Source organism: Nyctereutes procyonoides, unplaced genomic scaffold (genome assembly GCF_905146905.1).
Source record: "Nyctereutes procyonoides isolate TBG_1078 unplaced genomic scaffold, NYPRO_anot_genome, whole genome shotgun sequence".
Taxonomy (NCBI): Eukaryota; Metazoa; Chordata; class Mammalia; order Carnivora; family Canidae; genus Nyctereutes; species Nyctereutes procyonoides.
Genome location: NW_026575142.1, coordinates 14970981 through 14985849, shown reverse-complemented (window position 1 = coordinate 14985849; position 14869 = coordinate 14970981). Strand labels below are relative to the sequence as shown.

The following is a 14869-nucleotide window of genomic DNA, read 5'->3' as shown; positions in this document are numbered from 1 at the left end:
CCCTGCATGGAGTCTGCTTCTCCCTCTGCCTGTGTCTCTGCCTCTCTCTCTCTGTGTCTCTCATGAATGAATAAATAAAATAAAAATTAAAAAAAAGAAATAAGCTTGGAGAAAACAGACATTGGCGGGGAGCAACAAACACTTGTCTTTAAAATCTTTGGAGAAGTGAAAGAAAACAGCACATCCATAAAGAAGAATATCCTTTTTTTTTAAAGATTTTATTTATTTATTTATGAGAAACACAGAGACAGGCAGAGGGAGAAAGCTGCAGAAAGCTGGATGCGGGACTCGATCCCAGAACCCAGGGATCACTACCTGAGCCAAAGGCAGATGTTCAACCATTAAGCCACCCAGGTACTCAGAATATACTATTTTTGAAAAGGAATATTCAGAAAACTAAAAAGAACTGAAAATCTAAAATGTAACACAATTAAAAACTTAATAAAAGGTTCAGAAGGAGGATGCCTGGGTGGCTCAGCAGTTAAGCGTCTGCCTTTGCCTCTGGAATTCCGGGTTCAAGTCCCACATTGGGCTCCTGCATGGAAGCCTGCTTCTCCCTCTGCCTATGTCTCTGCCTCTCTCTGTGTCTCTCATGAATAAATAAACTCTTTAAAAAAAAAAAGGTTCAGAAGGAAAGCAGGAGAGAGAATAAAAACTAAATCATACATTTAATATACTAGCTCTAGAAAGAAAGAAAAAAGTAATTAATTTTTAAGAATTGAGGAACAGGGATGCCTGGGTGGCTCAGTGGTTGAGCGTCTGTCTTCAGCTCAGGGTGTGATCCTGGGGGTCCCGGGATTGAGTCCCATGTTGGGATCCCTGCATGGGGCCTGCTTCTCCCTCTGCCTATGTCTCTGCCTCTCTCTGTCTCTCTGTGTATCTCTCATGAATAAACAAACAAAATATTAAAAAAAAAAAAAAAACGAGGAACAAAAATTTTCAAATTCAAAGAGCCCACTGAAAGGATGCCGGGGCACCTGCCTTCAGCTCAGGGCATGATCCTGGGGTCCTGGATCAAGTCCCACATTGGGCTCCTTTTAGGGAGCCTGCATCTCCCTCTGCCCCTGTCTCTGCCTCCCTCTCTGTGTCTCTCATGGATAAACAAAATCTTAAAAAAATAAAAAAAGAGCCCACTAAAGGCCCAGCACCAAGGAATATCATGAAATTTCAAAACATAAAGGAAAAAAAATCTGAAAAACCCACTGGTGTGAAAAAAATGTTTCAAAAAAGAATCAAGATTGAGAATGGTGGGATTGCTGGGTGGCTCAGCGGTTTGGCACCTGCCTTCAGCCCAGGGCATAATCCTGGAGTCCCAGGATCAACTCCCATATCAGGTTCCCTGCATGGAGCCTGCTTCTCCCTCTGCCTGTGTCTCTGCCTCTCTCTCTCTCTCTCTCTGTGTGTGTTTGTGTGTGTGTCTCATGAATGAATAAATAAAATCTTAAAAAAAAAAAAGATTGAGAATGGTACTGGACTTTTCAGTGGCAAAACAGAAAGCAAGAAAACAAACTAGAAATGTTCTCAAAATTAGGAGGAAAATAATTTCTACCAGAATTCTATACCCAGGCATACTAAGTGTAAACATAGCAGAGGTTTTCAGATATGAAGTCTCACAAAAAAATTTTACTTTCTTCAAGAAGCCCCTGCAGGAAGCATTCCACCAAAAAGAGGAAGTAAACTATAATAAAGGAAGAGATGGAATCCAGAAAACAGGAGATTCAACATAAAAGAAACACAAACAGATTCCCCACGATGAAGGTGAAGGGAGATAATAAACTGACACCTGTGAAAAAAGTACAAAATCCAGCCTCCAATCATGAAGCAGATCAGGAAGTTCTAAGGAAATGCTGCAGAGGCTACAGAAAACAGTCTGGAAATTCCTCAAAAAGTTAAACATAAAATTACCATATGACATAGCAATTTCACAGCTAGGGATAGACTCAAAAAGATTTGAAAACAAGTATTCAAACAAATACATGTACACTAATGTGTGTGCAAGGGCCAAGAAGTAAGGTGAGAATAACCCAAGTATCCATCAAATAATGAATGGACAAAAAATAGTATAGCCATACAATGGAATATTATGCAGCCATAAAAAGAAATAAGATACTTATACATGCTACAACATGGATAATCCTTGAAAACATTAAGCTAAGTGAAAAGAAAGCCAGACATAAAAAGTCATATGGTATAAATTCCATTAACAGTAGTCTTCACTTATCCATGGGGGGTATGTTTCAAGATCCCTAAATGGATGCCTGAAACCACACATAGAACCAAACCCTTTATCCCTTTATATATGTTTTTTTCCCATACATACACACTTAAGACAAAGTTTAATTCCTAAATTGTACACAGTAAGAGATTAACACTAATCACGAAAATAATAAAATAGAATAACAATATATTGCAATACAAGTTATGTGAATGTAGTCTCCTTCTCTCTTGCCTTAAAATATCTTGCTGTACTGTACTCATCCTTCTTCTGATGATGATGTAGATGATAAAATGCCTAAGTGATATGATGAAGTTAGGTGAATGATGTGAGCATTATGACATAGCATTAGGATCCTTCTGATGATACATCAGAAGAAGGATCATCTGCTTCTGAACCACGGCTGAACAGAGGTACACTGAAACTGCAAAAGGCAAAACTATAAATAACGGCGGAGCTACTGTATATGAACTATGCAGAATAGGCAAATCCACAGAGGCGAAAGTAGTTTGGTGGTTGCCAGGAGCTGAGGAGAAACAGGAATGGGGAGTGACTGCTTAATGAATACAGAGGGATTTTCTTGGTAATAAAAAGGTTTGGGCATTATATAGTCTCATTGATTCGGGGAATATAAAAAATAGTGAAAGGGATTAAAGGGGAAAGGAGAGAAAATGAGTGGGAAATATCAGTGAGGGAGACAGAACATGAGAGACTCCTCTAACTGTGGGAAACGAAAAAGGGGTAGTGGAAAGGGAGGTGGGCAGGGGGCCGGGGTTACTGGGTGATGGGCACTGAAGGGGGCACTTGACGGGATGAGCACTGGGCGATATGCTATATGTTGGCAAATCAAACTCCAATAAAAAAATATACAGAAAAAAAAGGTTTGGGAATAAGACAAAGGTGGTAGTTGCACAACACTGAATTGTACTAAATGCCACTAAATTATGCACTTCTATGTACTTAATTTTATGTTAAGTGAATTTTACCTTGATTTTTATTTTTTTTTTTAATTTTTTTTTTATTTATTTATGATAGTCACAGAGAGAGAGAGAGAGGCGCAGAGACACAGGCAGAGGGAGAAGCAGGTCCATGCACCGGGAGCCCGATGTGGGATTCGATCCTGGGTCTCCAGGATCGCGCCCTGGGCCAAAGGCAGGCGCCAAACCGCTGCGCCACCCAGGGATCCTTACCTTGATTTTTTAAAAAAAAAAAAAACTCCTAGAGAGCTCCAAGAAGATGAAATTGACAGAATACCTAATATGTTGTAAACATATTAAAATGAGATGTTAATAACTGAGGCAAAATTTAAGAATGAATTAGCATTAATACATAGAAAACTAAACAAATAAGAAAAACTAGAAATCGTAAGAAAAGTAATCATTTTAGTCATGCACAGTATTTATAAAATTATAGTAATTAAAATGTTTATTGATCTAAGCAGAATCATAACATAATTATATGGGGGATGGAGAAAGAAAATATCTAAATTTGTGGAAGAGAGAGAGGTGAAAGAACCAGCTCCTAATCTTCCACAGTTCAAATTCAGTGAAAAAGACCTAAAAGTGAAAACTTTTAATGTAGAGTATAGAACCAAAGATAAACCCATATAGGCAAGGTAATCTCGAGAAAGAAGAATAAAGCTGGAGGTTCCACGATTCCAGATTTCAAGATGAACTACAAAGCTGTAGTAATCAAAACAGTATGGTACTGGCACGAAAATACACATAGATCAATGGAATGGAATAGAGAGCCCAGAAATAAACCCTCAATTATATGATCAATTAATCTCCAACAAAACAAGAAAGAATATAATGAGGAAAAGACAGTCTTTTCTATAAATGGGTGTTGGGAAAACTGGACAAAACTATGCAAAAGAATGACAATGGACCAGTTTCTTAGAGCACACACAAAAATAAACTCAAAATGGATTAAAGACCTAAATGTAAGACCTGAAACCTTGAAATTCCTAGAAGAAAACATAGGCAGTAATCTCACTGACATTGGCCTTAGCAACATTTATCTAAATATGTCTCCTGAGGCAAGGGAAACAAAAGCAAAAATAAACTATTAGGACTACACCAAAATAAAAAGCTTCTCCACAGCAAAGGAAACCACCAACAAAAGAAAAAGACAATGTACTTAATGAGAGAAGATATTTGCAAATCATACATCCAATAAAGGATTAATATCCAAAATATATTTTAAAAACTTATACAACACCAAAAAAATAATAATATGATTGAAAAACAGAGGAAATGAATAGATATTTTTTCAAAGACATCCAGATGGCCAACGCAGTCAGTTAAGCATCCAACTCTAGGTTTCAGCTCAGGTTGTGATCTCAGAGTAAAGGGATCCAGGTCTGCCTCTGGCTCTGCTCAGCATGGAGTCTGGTTAAGACTCTCACCTTTTCCCTCCGCCCCTCCCCACCACGCTCTAAAATAAATAAATAAATCTTTAAAGAAAAAAAAAAACACAATGAGCTATCACCTCACATGTGTTAGAATAGCCAGTATTAGAAACCCAAGAAATCACAAGTATTGTTGAGGATGTAGAGAAAAGGGAACCCTCATGCACTGTTGGTGGAAATGCAAATTGGTGCAGCCATTGTAGAAAACAGTATGGAAATTCTTTGAAACAATTAAAGACAGAAATACCACACAATCCAGTAATTCCACTACTGGGTATTTATTCAAAGAAAGTGAAAACACTAATTTGGAGAATACTGCAATTAAAAAAGGAGATTTAAAAAAAATAGAAGAGCCAACACACGTTTATTATTTAAAACTATGGAAGTAGTCATTGAAAGAACAGTTATGAGAGTTTTAAAAGCTGCATCTGGGAGTGGGAAATGGAAAATGGGGGTGTAATGGTACAGAGAATTGCTCTTTTTTGGTAAGAAACTTAAAACTAAAAAGGAAGGACGTAGAGGAGAAATGGCATGTATTTATACGAGTTATGAAAACTAAGCTCACCTGGAGAAACTGTGTGAATTCTGTGTAGTTAAGATGCTTCTTCCGATTATGACCAAAATGCAGTCGGATAAATTCACAGTCCCAGTTAAAAGGGATATGATGATGAATAATAGTCTGTCCAAAAATTTCTTTGACATTTTCTTAAAAGGGAAAACAAAAATAAATAAATTATATCTGGAATAAGTAGTTTAGTCCACTGCAATGTTCCTACAGAAAGAAATTAAGAGAAATTTTAAGTCAATATTATCTGCTTCTATTAAGATTAGCTGCAAAATTTTTTGTGCCCAGAAACCCATGCACAGGAACACAATTGATACAAAATATAATTTTACACTTAAGATTGTGTACCATTACATATAAGGCCATGAGATTCTTAATTTCTCTTGATTTAATTTTAATTAGGAAGTGATTTATATCTTGCACTATAAATGGCTGCTACTTTGCATTCCAGAATAAAATCAATAGTGTTTTCCCGATTCCTCAAGGAGTCGAATTAAGCCCTTTATCAGAAGCATGAATACCTAAATTACAGTATAATGCAATATTTGTCATACTAAGTATGGTTTGATTGAGGCTTGATTATTACATTCACACTAGCCTGAATGTCTATTGAAGATAGGTATAAGAAATTCTACCAAAAGCATATCATTAGCTCAGCAGCAAGCACCTTATTAAAAGCTTCTGATATTGTCAAAAATATGGTCTTGACACAAAGCTTCAAAATCCCCATAAAAAGCATGATTATTAGTCTCAACTATTAAAATATTTTAAGATAAGTGAAATTAGTGATTCACTTTTAAATAAAGAAGGACTAAACACAGTACACTAACTTTTAGATAGGAACAAGTAAAGCTATGTAATATACAACCAAAACCCTCTGACAGCTTGTCTTCATGCACTACAATGTCAGTCACTTTCTTACACACTTCTACACTTACTATAAAAGTCAATTCACAAATGACTGGTACTTTAACAAGCTTAGACTGAATAGCCTAATTTAGAAGCTCATGCCAAAAAAAAAAAAAATCATTAACAAAGTTAAGAAAGCAGGAAGCCTGTTTTACTGATGTCATAAAAAAAATTATTTTCAAGTTTATGCCAATTATATTAGTGGAAGTGTTTTACTGTCCATAGCTATCAATTTTACTAATTAATAAATAGAAGTTTAATGTTTTATAATCTCCAACTATGTTATTTCTCTAATTTCTGCAATTCATTAAATAAGATATCGATCTCATATTGTAATGGTTTAATGGATTCCCTTTAGTTTTATATACCTTTTTCTCTTGATAAAAGATTGTTACTGGGATAAGGTGGAAAATAGTGTAAGAATCCCAAACTGGAAATCCTACCAGTCTGGACTCAATGTAACAGTTCTGAATAGGTCACAGCTATCAGTAAGCTGGAAGAAGGCATTGGATGTCACTGGGGAGATGGGATTCTCGTCTTTCAAATAGAATGTAGCATTTATTTCTTGCCTAATTAGCAACACTGTGTCAGAGTTTTCAAACCATGTTAAAATTATTTTCATCTTCCATAAACACTATTAAATATAAGGGGTTTTGTTTCTAAGAACAAAAAGAATTCCTGGGATTCTTCCTGGCTTTTAACCACCCTTAAATCTATATGGAATTTCAACAGTTGTAAAATATGTTAAAGGTTATGAGATAATTAAAATAATAAGGATTACAAAATATATTTAGAGCTAAATATACTATGAAATCAACAAAGATTTTTTATGATCTCCTTTAACTAGCTGTTCTATTCCCAAGCTAATTACTTTGATTTCCTATTTTTAAGGTCTCAGGGAGTCTAAAACTAAGGAAATATGAAGAAATTAATGGAAAACAGAATAGAATAACTTAAGTTACTATATATTTAAATATTATGAAAGGGAATAAGTTATTTTATGATAACCTTCATTTTAAAGGTCACAAATCCTGAAACTCAACTCTTTGGTAAGAAATGCACATACTGCTACCTAGATAAGTTTTATATAACGGTGGAATAAAACTGAATTTCCTCTATATGACCAGAAAATATTAGATTATTAGTGTGAAACTAATCAAATACAAAGATTCAGAAGCTTTCAAACTACAAAAATTTACTCAATTATGAAACTGTTTTTCTATTATCACAAAATGGATACTTATGAACTAAAATCACAATGTCTAATCTACATTTTTAAAAGTCCCATAATAAAAACTTTAACTAAAATCCTATTTTGTAAACTTTCTAACAACCTCTAAATAAGATCTTGGAGTATCTTTGAAATAATTAAAATGATAGCTTAAATTACTCATAATAATCTCCCCAAATATTGAAGTGTCAGTTTCCATGAGTATTTGTTTCAACATTTCCTACTTCTTACAAAGTGGTGATTGACAGCTTTGTGTATGGTTTTATTATGACCATTAATATGTGCGGTGTTTTGTTAACCACCCCCCAGACACTTTTAATTATTTTAACTATGTCACAGGCTACAACTATAGTTACTAGGAAAAACAAAATTTCAAACCTACTTTGGCACCTCTTGATGTGTTCCACTTCCCTTCTCTTATTATTTTCACTACCAATTGCCTAAGGCTAATTCAGGAAGCTTACAAAAATAATTAGTACAACTATTGTTTTAAAGTCCAATTCATAATTACCACTTTACCAGGATGTGTTATCAAAAAAAAAAAAAAATTATACAAAAGCTCCAGAACTGGAGAGCTTCTACTTGTGTGAGGCAATAGCTCAAACAGATGATGTTCTTACCTTACCCAGTTTTATCAAGTTCTGCATGACATGAAAGGGAACCCCAATCATCTCAAATATTACCAATGCATCTAACTGAAACTGCATAGTGTTTTCCCCCAGAGAGAATCCCGTCTTTCCAGTGGCAAACAAGGGTCTTTAGCTCTAAACAGCACTCCTTGGAGTACTATTTCAGTGGCCATAGTTCTGGCCTGGATGAAAGGGCTATGACAGTCACATCTTATTGGCAGCAAGATCATGATCTCAGGTTTTATACTAGACTAGTATTGCTATGGGATATAGGAATCCATTCGTTTTCTGACATATAGAAAACAATAGACCACTTTTTCACTTCCTGCAGAGCATGGGCTTATGAAAGAGATGGTTTAGAATTCCTCTGACGAGGGAATTGGGGCCAGATACAAAAGTAGCCTGTCATTATGTTCTCTTTGTTCAAAGGAAAGGAGAACGATTTGTCAGGAGGGCAGGTAATGGTGACAACTGTGATTAAGTAAAAATGTTCACAGACATATAACATTAGTCAGTTTAGCTGTATCAGTCACTTATGATGATAGGACTAGATGAAATACACATTGAAGCATATATATTATGTAAATATGTCTTAATAGAGGTTTTAATTTCCCCAGCAGCCCACACTGTGTCTCCCCATCTCATCCACCCTCATCCCTCCCCTGGTCCTTATGGGAGCTTCCTACTGGTCTTGTTCACCTTTCTGCAGTACAAAATTACCTCTGACCGGGGCTGGCACTCTTCTCCAAGACTGCCGCCATGCCTGTTCCATGAATGAGCCTGGAAGGAGCTGCTGTACCAACGGTGTGGCCAGAGAACTCCTCCTGTAGGTATACAAGCCATCAGCCCTGTGACACAGCCCACCTACCATCAGCCCAACGACATCCTGATTCCAAGGATTCCAGCCCAGCAGGAGCCACTGCTTCCAATTTAATAGGCTTGAGATCAAACATTTTTATTGTCAGGGAAAAAAAAAAGTCCTCGATAGCTGAGTTTCACCTGCACAGTTCTTAAAGTGAAGTCAGAGAGGCTTTTAGAAGAACTCCCACCAAACAATGAATTCCTTGTGTATAACTGAACAAAAACAATGGCGAGACTTGTGGAAGTAAAGAGTTTTTCAGTGAAGGAAAACTTGGGGAGAAAGAAGAGGAACAACTAAGAGACCAAAAGAGAAAACAAAGGAAAACAAACAACAACAACAAAAAGTTCAACAACAGGAACTTAGCAGAGGAAGTCCCAAACAACATAGCATGTAGACTCAGTCCCAGACTGCTAGGTTCTACTTCCAACTGGATCATTAGTTTCCTAGGTGACTTCCTCAGTTTTTCCAAGCAAGAAAGTATTTCTATTAACCCTTTACCTACCTCCAGAAGGGACTACCATACCTGCTGCCAAATACATGTGAAGGTCCATTTCTCAGAAAAAAAATGAGTTTACATTTAAAGAGCATCTATTACTATAGAAACTAGATGCTTCAAGAGTCTATCACCAAATGGCATAAAAACTAATAATACCATATCCTTTTTTTTTTTTACTTCAAACTCTACCCTACTCTAGCACCCTTGAGTATTAATATCACTTTCTCTGCAGTATCTGAAAGGAATATCAAAATTTTTCCCGATTTAATTTGAACACCCAGGTAAAGCTCCAATTCTTACTAGATTAAAGTAGGTATTTGTTACCATTAGATTTTCATATTATTCCATGTCTACAGCTTTGTTTCCACTGAGAAAGTGTACATTTTTCATATCTAGACTTCTATCTCCTGAATCTTTTAATAACAGCCATGGTAAACCCAATCTGTTCTTCCCTTCCTGGAAAAAGAGTCTATTTTAGAGGCACAAATGGAACACATATTCATTTGTTGTATCTAATGATGACCAAACACAGTATAAAATCAAAAGAAATCCCTGCTTTTTGAGGGTTCTAGAGTGAGGAGATGAAGATATGCCCCTGAAAAAAGATCACTTTGGAAAGTTCCCATTCCTACACGAGCAGTTTGGAACACAATGTTGATGAGATTTCAGTAGAAAACTTATACTGTATAACATATCTTATATTCATGTATTAGTAGATAGAGGAGTATGGGTTTCATTTTTTTTAGAAGGATTATATCTTTGTTAAAGCAATAGGCTTTGATATTTTTAAAATGTGGGACAAATGCATGGCAGCTATTGACAACACAATGTAGTATAACTGGTTATCTAGGTTACCTCAACCTAATTCTATTGAGCAGAATATCCAGTACACTAGTGGCTAGCAGGGAGACCAAAGCAAGTTTATAATGTATCTAGCACACACCAGTCATGCAGCGGCCTCTACAAGGCTCATGCCACCAGGCAGTAAAAGATACACAAGCCATTAAGTAATTATCTACAGCATGCATTAGAAGTTTTATATTAAAAGAACATCAAAGAGGAAACAACTAGTGGTTTTATTCACTCTTTTAAAAACTCCAGAACGCTCTGAGTTTGCATATTCTGAAATGTATTACTGAGGTCTCAAGTTTTCGTCCTCTCCCCCAAAGTAAAGGCATCTCTAACAATTTAAAAAAAAACAAAAAACTTGTCCAGCACTCAAGTAAATGTTGTTCAATATTTCTATTTATATAAATACTTGCAAAAATGCACACAATTTAAGAATCTAATCTGATATATATTAAAAAGCATATCTAAAAAAACAAAAGCATAAATGAGAACAATATATACAAATACACAGATAACATCATCATCATAGTCCATGAGATACTGATGGCATAACAGTTTTCCCCACTCCATTACACCTGGCATCCAATATTCTCTCCCACCTTTCTCTCCTGATGTGCTCAAGAGAAAACTTTAAATAAGTTCCAAACTAGAAAACATAAAGCCATTTAGTGAAAAGGATTTAGAGTTAGAATGGATCTAAAATTTTCTTTTACCTATTTATCTATAAACACATAAGCATAATTCATTTTATGAAGTGGATACAAACATGAAAACTGACCTTTATCACAGATCCAAATCCTATAAAAATAAACTCCAAGTTAATCATTTCCTTATGTTGAAATTTTACAGTCTTGAAAATAGCCTGTAATGAGTAGGCCTTAGAAAACTTGTTAAATGGCATTTGTATAAGTTTGAATGCTTTTCCTCTTAAGAATCTAAAATTATTAAACTTTCTCTCCTTCATTATGATTCTTTTTATTTAAGAAAATTTATCCAAAATGGATCCTCAAAAGTAGGGGGCAAGGCAGGAAGAGAAAACAGTCAATGTTCCCAGGAAATATGTGAACATCATCAAGACAAACATCCTGCTGGCCAGGGACTCCAGGACCAATGTAGAAAGGGCGTTCAGCTTTATATCATTCCATAAAAATCTTCCTATCTCTTGATTATGAAGCAAAAGAATGACAGCAGGATTTTGGAGGGTTCTTATGTTCTTCAGTTCATATCAGGTGTTACAACAACTGAAACTAATTTGTTTGGCTTTTAATCTTAATTATAGTTTCTTAAAATTCTAACTCTTCATAGTCTGGGGAAAAAACAAAATATCTATAAAATGCTAAAGTTGGGATCTAGTAACTATAAGCTTTAATTTGTATGAAATACATGTGTTTATAAACCACTCAGCTACTTTCTATACTCATTTAATCTACTAATCAACACTGGCATGAGTCTCTGCTTTATTCTATTGGATGAACTGACTTTAGTGACTTTTTAAAATAAAATTGGGAAAAGCAATCAAATGGAGGAGACACAAAGAACCAAGATACCAAGGTAGGAGGGACAAAAAGAAACCATAATTTGTTTTGGGAAATACAATTCTTAAACAATGGACACATGATCCAAGTACAGGTATGCTAACTCTAATGGAGATACTTGTATCAAAGTATTACCCGAGCACTGCTGCACAACATTTGGAAGTGAGACATGTGAGACTGTGTGATACCTACTGAAAATAGAAAATCAGTATTAGTGGCCCAGGGTTAATGCTGAATGATGAGAAGATAAAGGTTTTATACTTTAAACTACAGAATCTTGGTGCTTCTGGGGAAAGTCCGCCTTCTTTAGGAGGCAGAAGGGCCAGAGCTTGCACCGAAGCAGGAAGCATGCCAAGACAGATGCAGAAGCTTAAGGGGTTCTGTTTGTGTTGGTATTTATTTTGGAAAAATCTTCTTATATGGAAAATAACTGGGTCAACTGGCAAAAGGGAACAGTCAATGCCAAACTAGAAAACGTGCTGACTAAAATCAAAGTAAAGGCATCACTGGTCCTTTTGAATACCTAATACTTTCTCATTATTCTTTCCATGCCAGTGATGCTTCTTCCTTTGGGTTTAACTGAAGGATGTTTTTTCTGTAACAAATTCTACAGTGAAGAAATATTTAGCACTATAGTCATGGAAAGCCTAATGTTCAAGAGTTTTTCTACCACATATTGATGCCAATTCATACCACAAAAGGGCTCAAGTTCGACTTTACAAGATGAAAAAGTTCTGGAAATCTGTTTCACAACAATGTGAATATACTCAACACTATTGAACTATACATTGAAAAATGGTTAAGATTTTATGTGTCTTACTAAAATTAAAAAAAAAGTAAAAAAAAAAAAAGGGCAATGTGGGTTCAAGGTCCTTGAAAATACTGCATTGCTCTTATTGAAACTCCTGTTGCCAGAAAAATTAGCAGACACTTTAAACACAAATTGCTGCAAATATGCATCTTTAAAAACTAACACATGGCTACAAATAGAAATTTTAGTTTATATGCTTGTCAAACAATGGCACTGTGCTAAATTATGTGCCTAACAAAGGATTTATATCAATTTCTACATTTAACACAGATACCAATTTCAACATTTTAGGCTTGTTTCCTAAAACCAAAAATCTATAATGGGGGTTTAGAGAATGCTAACTATTCTTAACTCCCTCCTTCAGTTCCATTCTTGGTGTTAAAATGACCTAGCAATTTTCCAAACTGCTATTGAAAAGCTCTGCACTCTCTACCCAAAAATTCTTTAAAGAATGACATGATTATTCCATGTTGTTCACAGTCTGTTTCATAAAGAATTTTGCCCAGGCTAGCCCAGAACAAGAAAACTTTATACCACCTATTTTAGGAATGTGGAAGTGTCAATGACTCAATGAGCAACGGCATTCCTAGATTCTTTACTTTTTTGCAATAGTCTAATACTTTTAGTAAAATACAGCGTTTTAATTTTATCTGTGTAAATTCTTTTAGGATATCAATACTTCACTTATTGACTAGCTCCTAAATAAGCGGCAATCTATGCAGTTACTAGATTTAGCAATTAAAGACTGGACCAGCCTTACTGACTTCACTTATCCCTTATAATCTTTTTTTTTCCTTACCAAATGTCACCTCTCCATTTCCACTCTTGTCAAACAACTGGAAAGCCACTATGAACATAGAATCTGGAGCACATAAAACAGATTCAAATGCCAAAAACTCTTGATAGGAGATCAATCTGGAATAAAATAGAAGATTTTATGGGCTGGTAAAGAACGGGAAAACATCAGGCATTTAACCTGCCTTTACTATATGATCTATAGTTCAAGGTAACCAAACAATTGAAAAAGGGACGTTTCTCTTTAGAGAGGTAGTCCAGATAATAAAGAAGGAAGGAAGAATTAGAATGCTACCCTTTTGTGAATCCCTAATAAATTAAAGGACCTGGATAATCATCAATCACTCCTAAAATCACAAAAATGGAAAGAACTAGACCAAAAATAATTAAACCTGAAGCTGATAAAGTCTCTAGATCATAATTTCTCAACCATGGCACTCAACAGTACATTTTAACCTCGATAATTCTTTGTTGTGGGGGCCTCCTAGCCAGTGTATCATGTTTAGCAGCATCCCTGGCCTCTACCCACCATGTTGAGACACACTGCTTTCCGTGTAATCAATTTACAGAAAATACAAAAGACAAAGGAACATGTTAAACATCACCACAGAAACACAAACAGCATAAATGCAGACTGTAGGAAACTACAGGGTGAATACTATGTACTTGAAAAAAAAAAAAAAAAACAATAACAAACTTTGAAAGAAAATATGGAGGAGAACCTCATTAAGGACTTAAAAGATGGGCAGCCCTGATGGCCCAGCGGTTTGGTGCTGCCTTCAGCCCGGGGTATGATCCTGGAGACCCAGGTTTGAGTCCCACGTCAGGCTCCCTGCATGGAGCCTGCTTCTCCCTCTGCCTATGTCTCTGCCTCGCTCTGTGTGTGTGTGTGTCTGTCATGAATAAATAAAATCTTAAAAAAAAAAGACTTAAAAGATATTTGTTGGCAAATCGAACTTCAATAAAACCAAATGAAAAATATTTTTAAAAGACTTAAAAGATATAGTAATTATAAGATTTGTATTCTGATTCAAGCAAAGTAAAAAAAAAACTTTTAATATATAAGAAAATTGGCAAATGGTAACAACAATATAACACAAATACCTGATGATATTAAGAAATTGATGTTAATGTTTTTAAGGAGGTTTGTTTTGGTAACTTTTCTTATCTTTTTGAGATACACATAGATATTTACAACAAAATACAACATCTGGAATTTGCTTCAAAATAATCCAGGGGATGAAAGAATGGGAGGAGGTATAAATAAAACAAACTTAATAATTACTTTTATAATTACTAAAAACTGGTGATGAGGATACGGAATTCACTACCCTAGTCTCTGTTTTATATGATTGAAATGTCAGGGGATCCCTGGGTGGCACAGCGGTTTGGCGCCTGCCTTCGGCCCAGGGTGCGATCCTGGAGACCCGGGATCGAGTCCCACGTCGGGCTCCCGGTGCATGGAGCCTGCTTCTCCCTCTGCCTGTGTCTCTGCCCCTCTCTCTCTCTCTCTCTCTCTCTCTCTCTCTCTATCTCTCTCTCTCTCTCTATCATAAATTAAA

General features: G+C 35.7%; 1 protein-coding gene across 4 annotated transcripts in view; it reads right to left on the bottom strand.

Annotated features, from left to right (window-relative positions):
* SLC25A12 (solute carrier family 25 member 12) overlaps positions 1-14869 on the bottom strand; it is a 195311-nt gene that overhangs the window by 53025 nt on the left and 127417 nt on the right. For 3 of the 4 annotated variants that reach the window (XM_055307971.1, XM_055307972.1, XM_055307970.1), the window contains exons 4-5: positions 13312-13427; positions 5191-5330 (exon numbers count right to left, since the gene is read on the bottom strand). In XM_055307971.1, coding sequence (XP_055163946.1) covers positions 5191-5330; positions 13312-13427 — 256 coding nt within the window. Of the gene's footprint in view, positions 1-5190; positions 5331-8679; positions 8784-13311; positions 13428-14869 lie in introns of those variants that run through there. The other variant, XM_055307973.1, reaches the window with a different exon arrangement.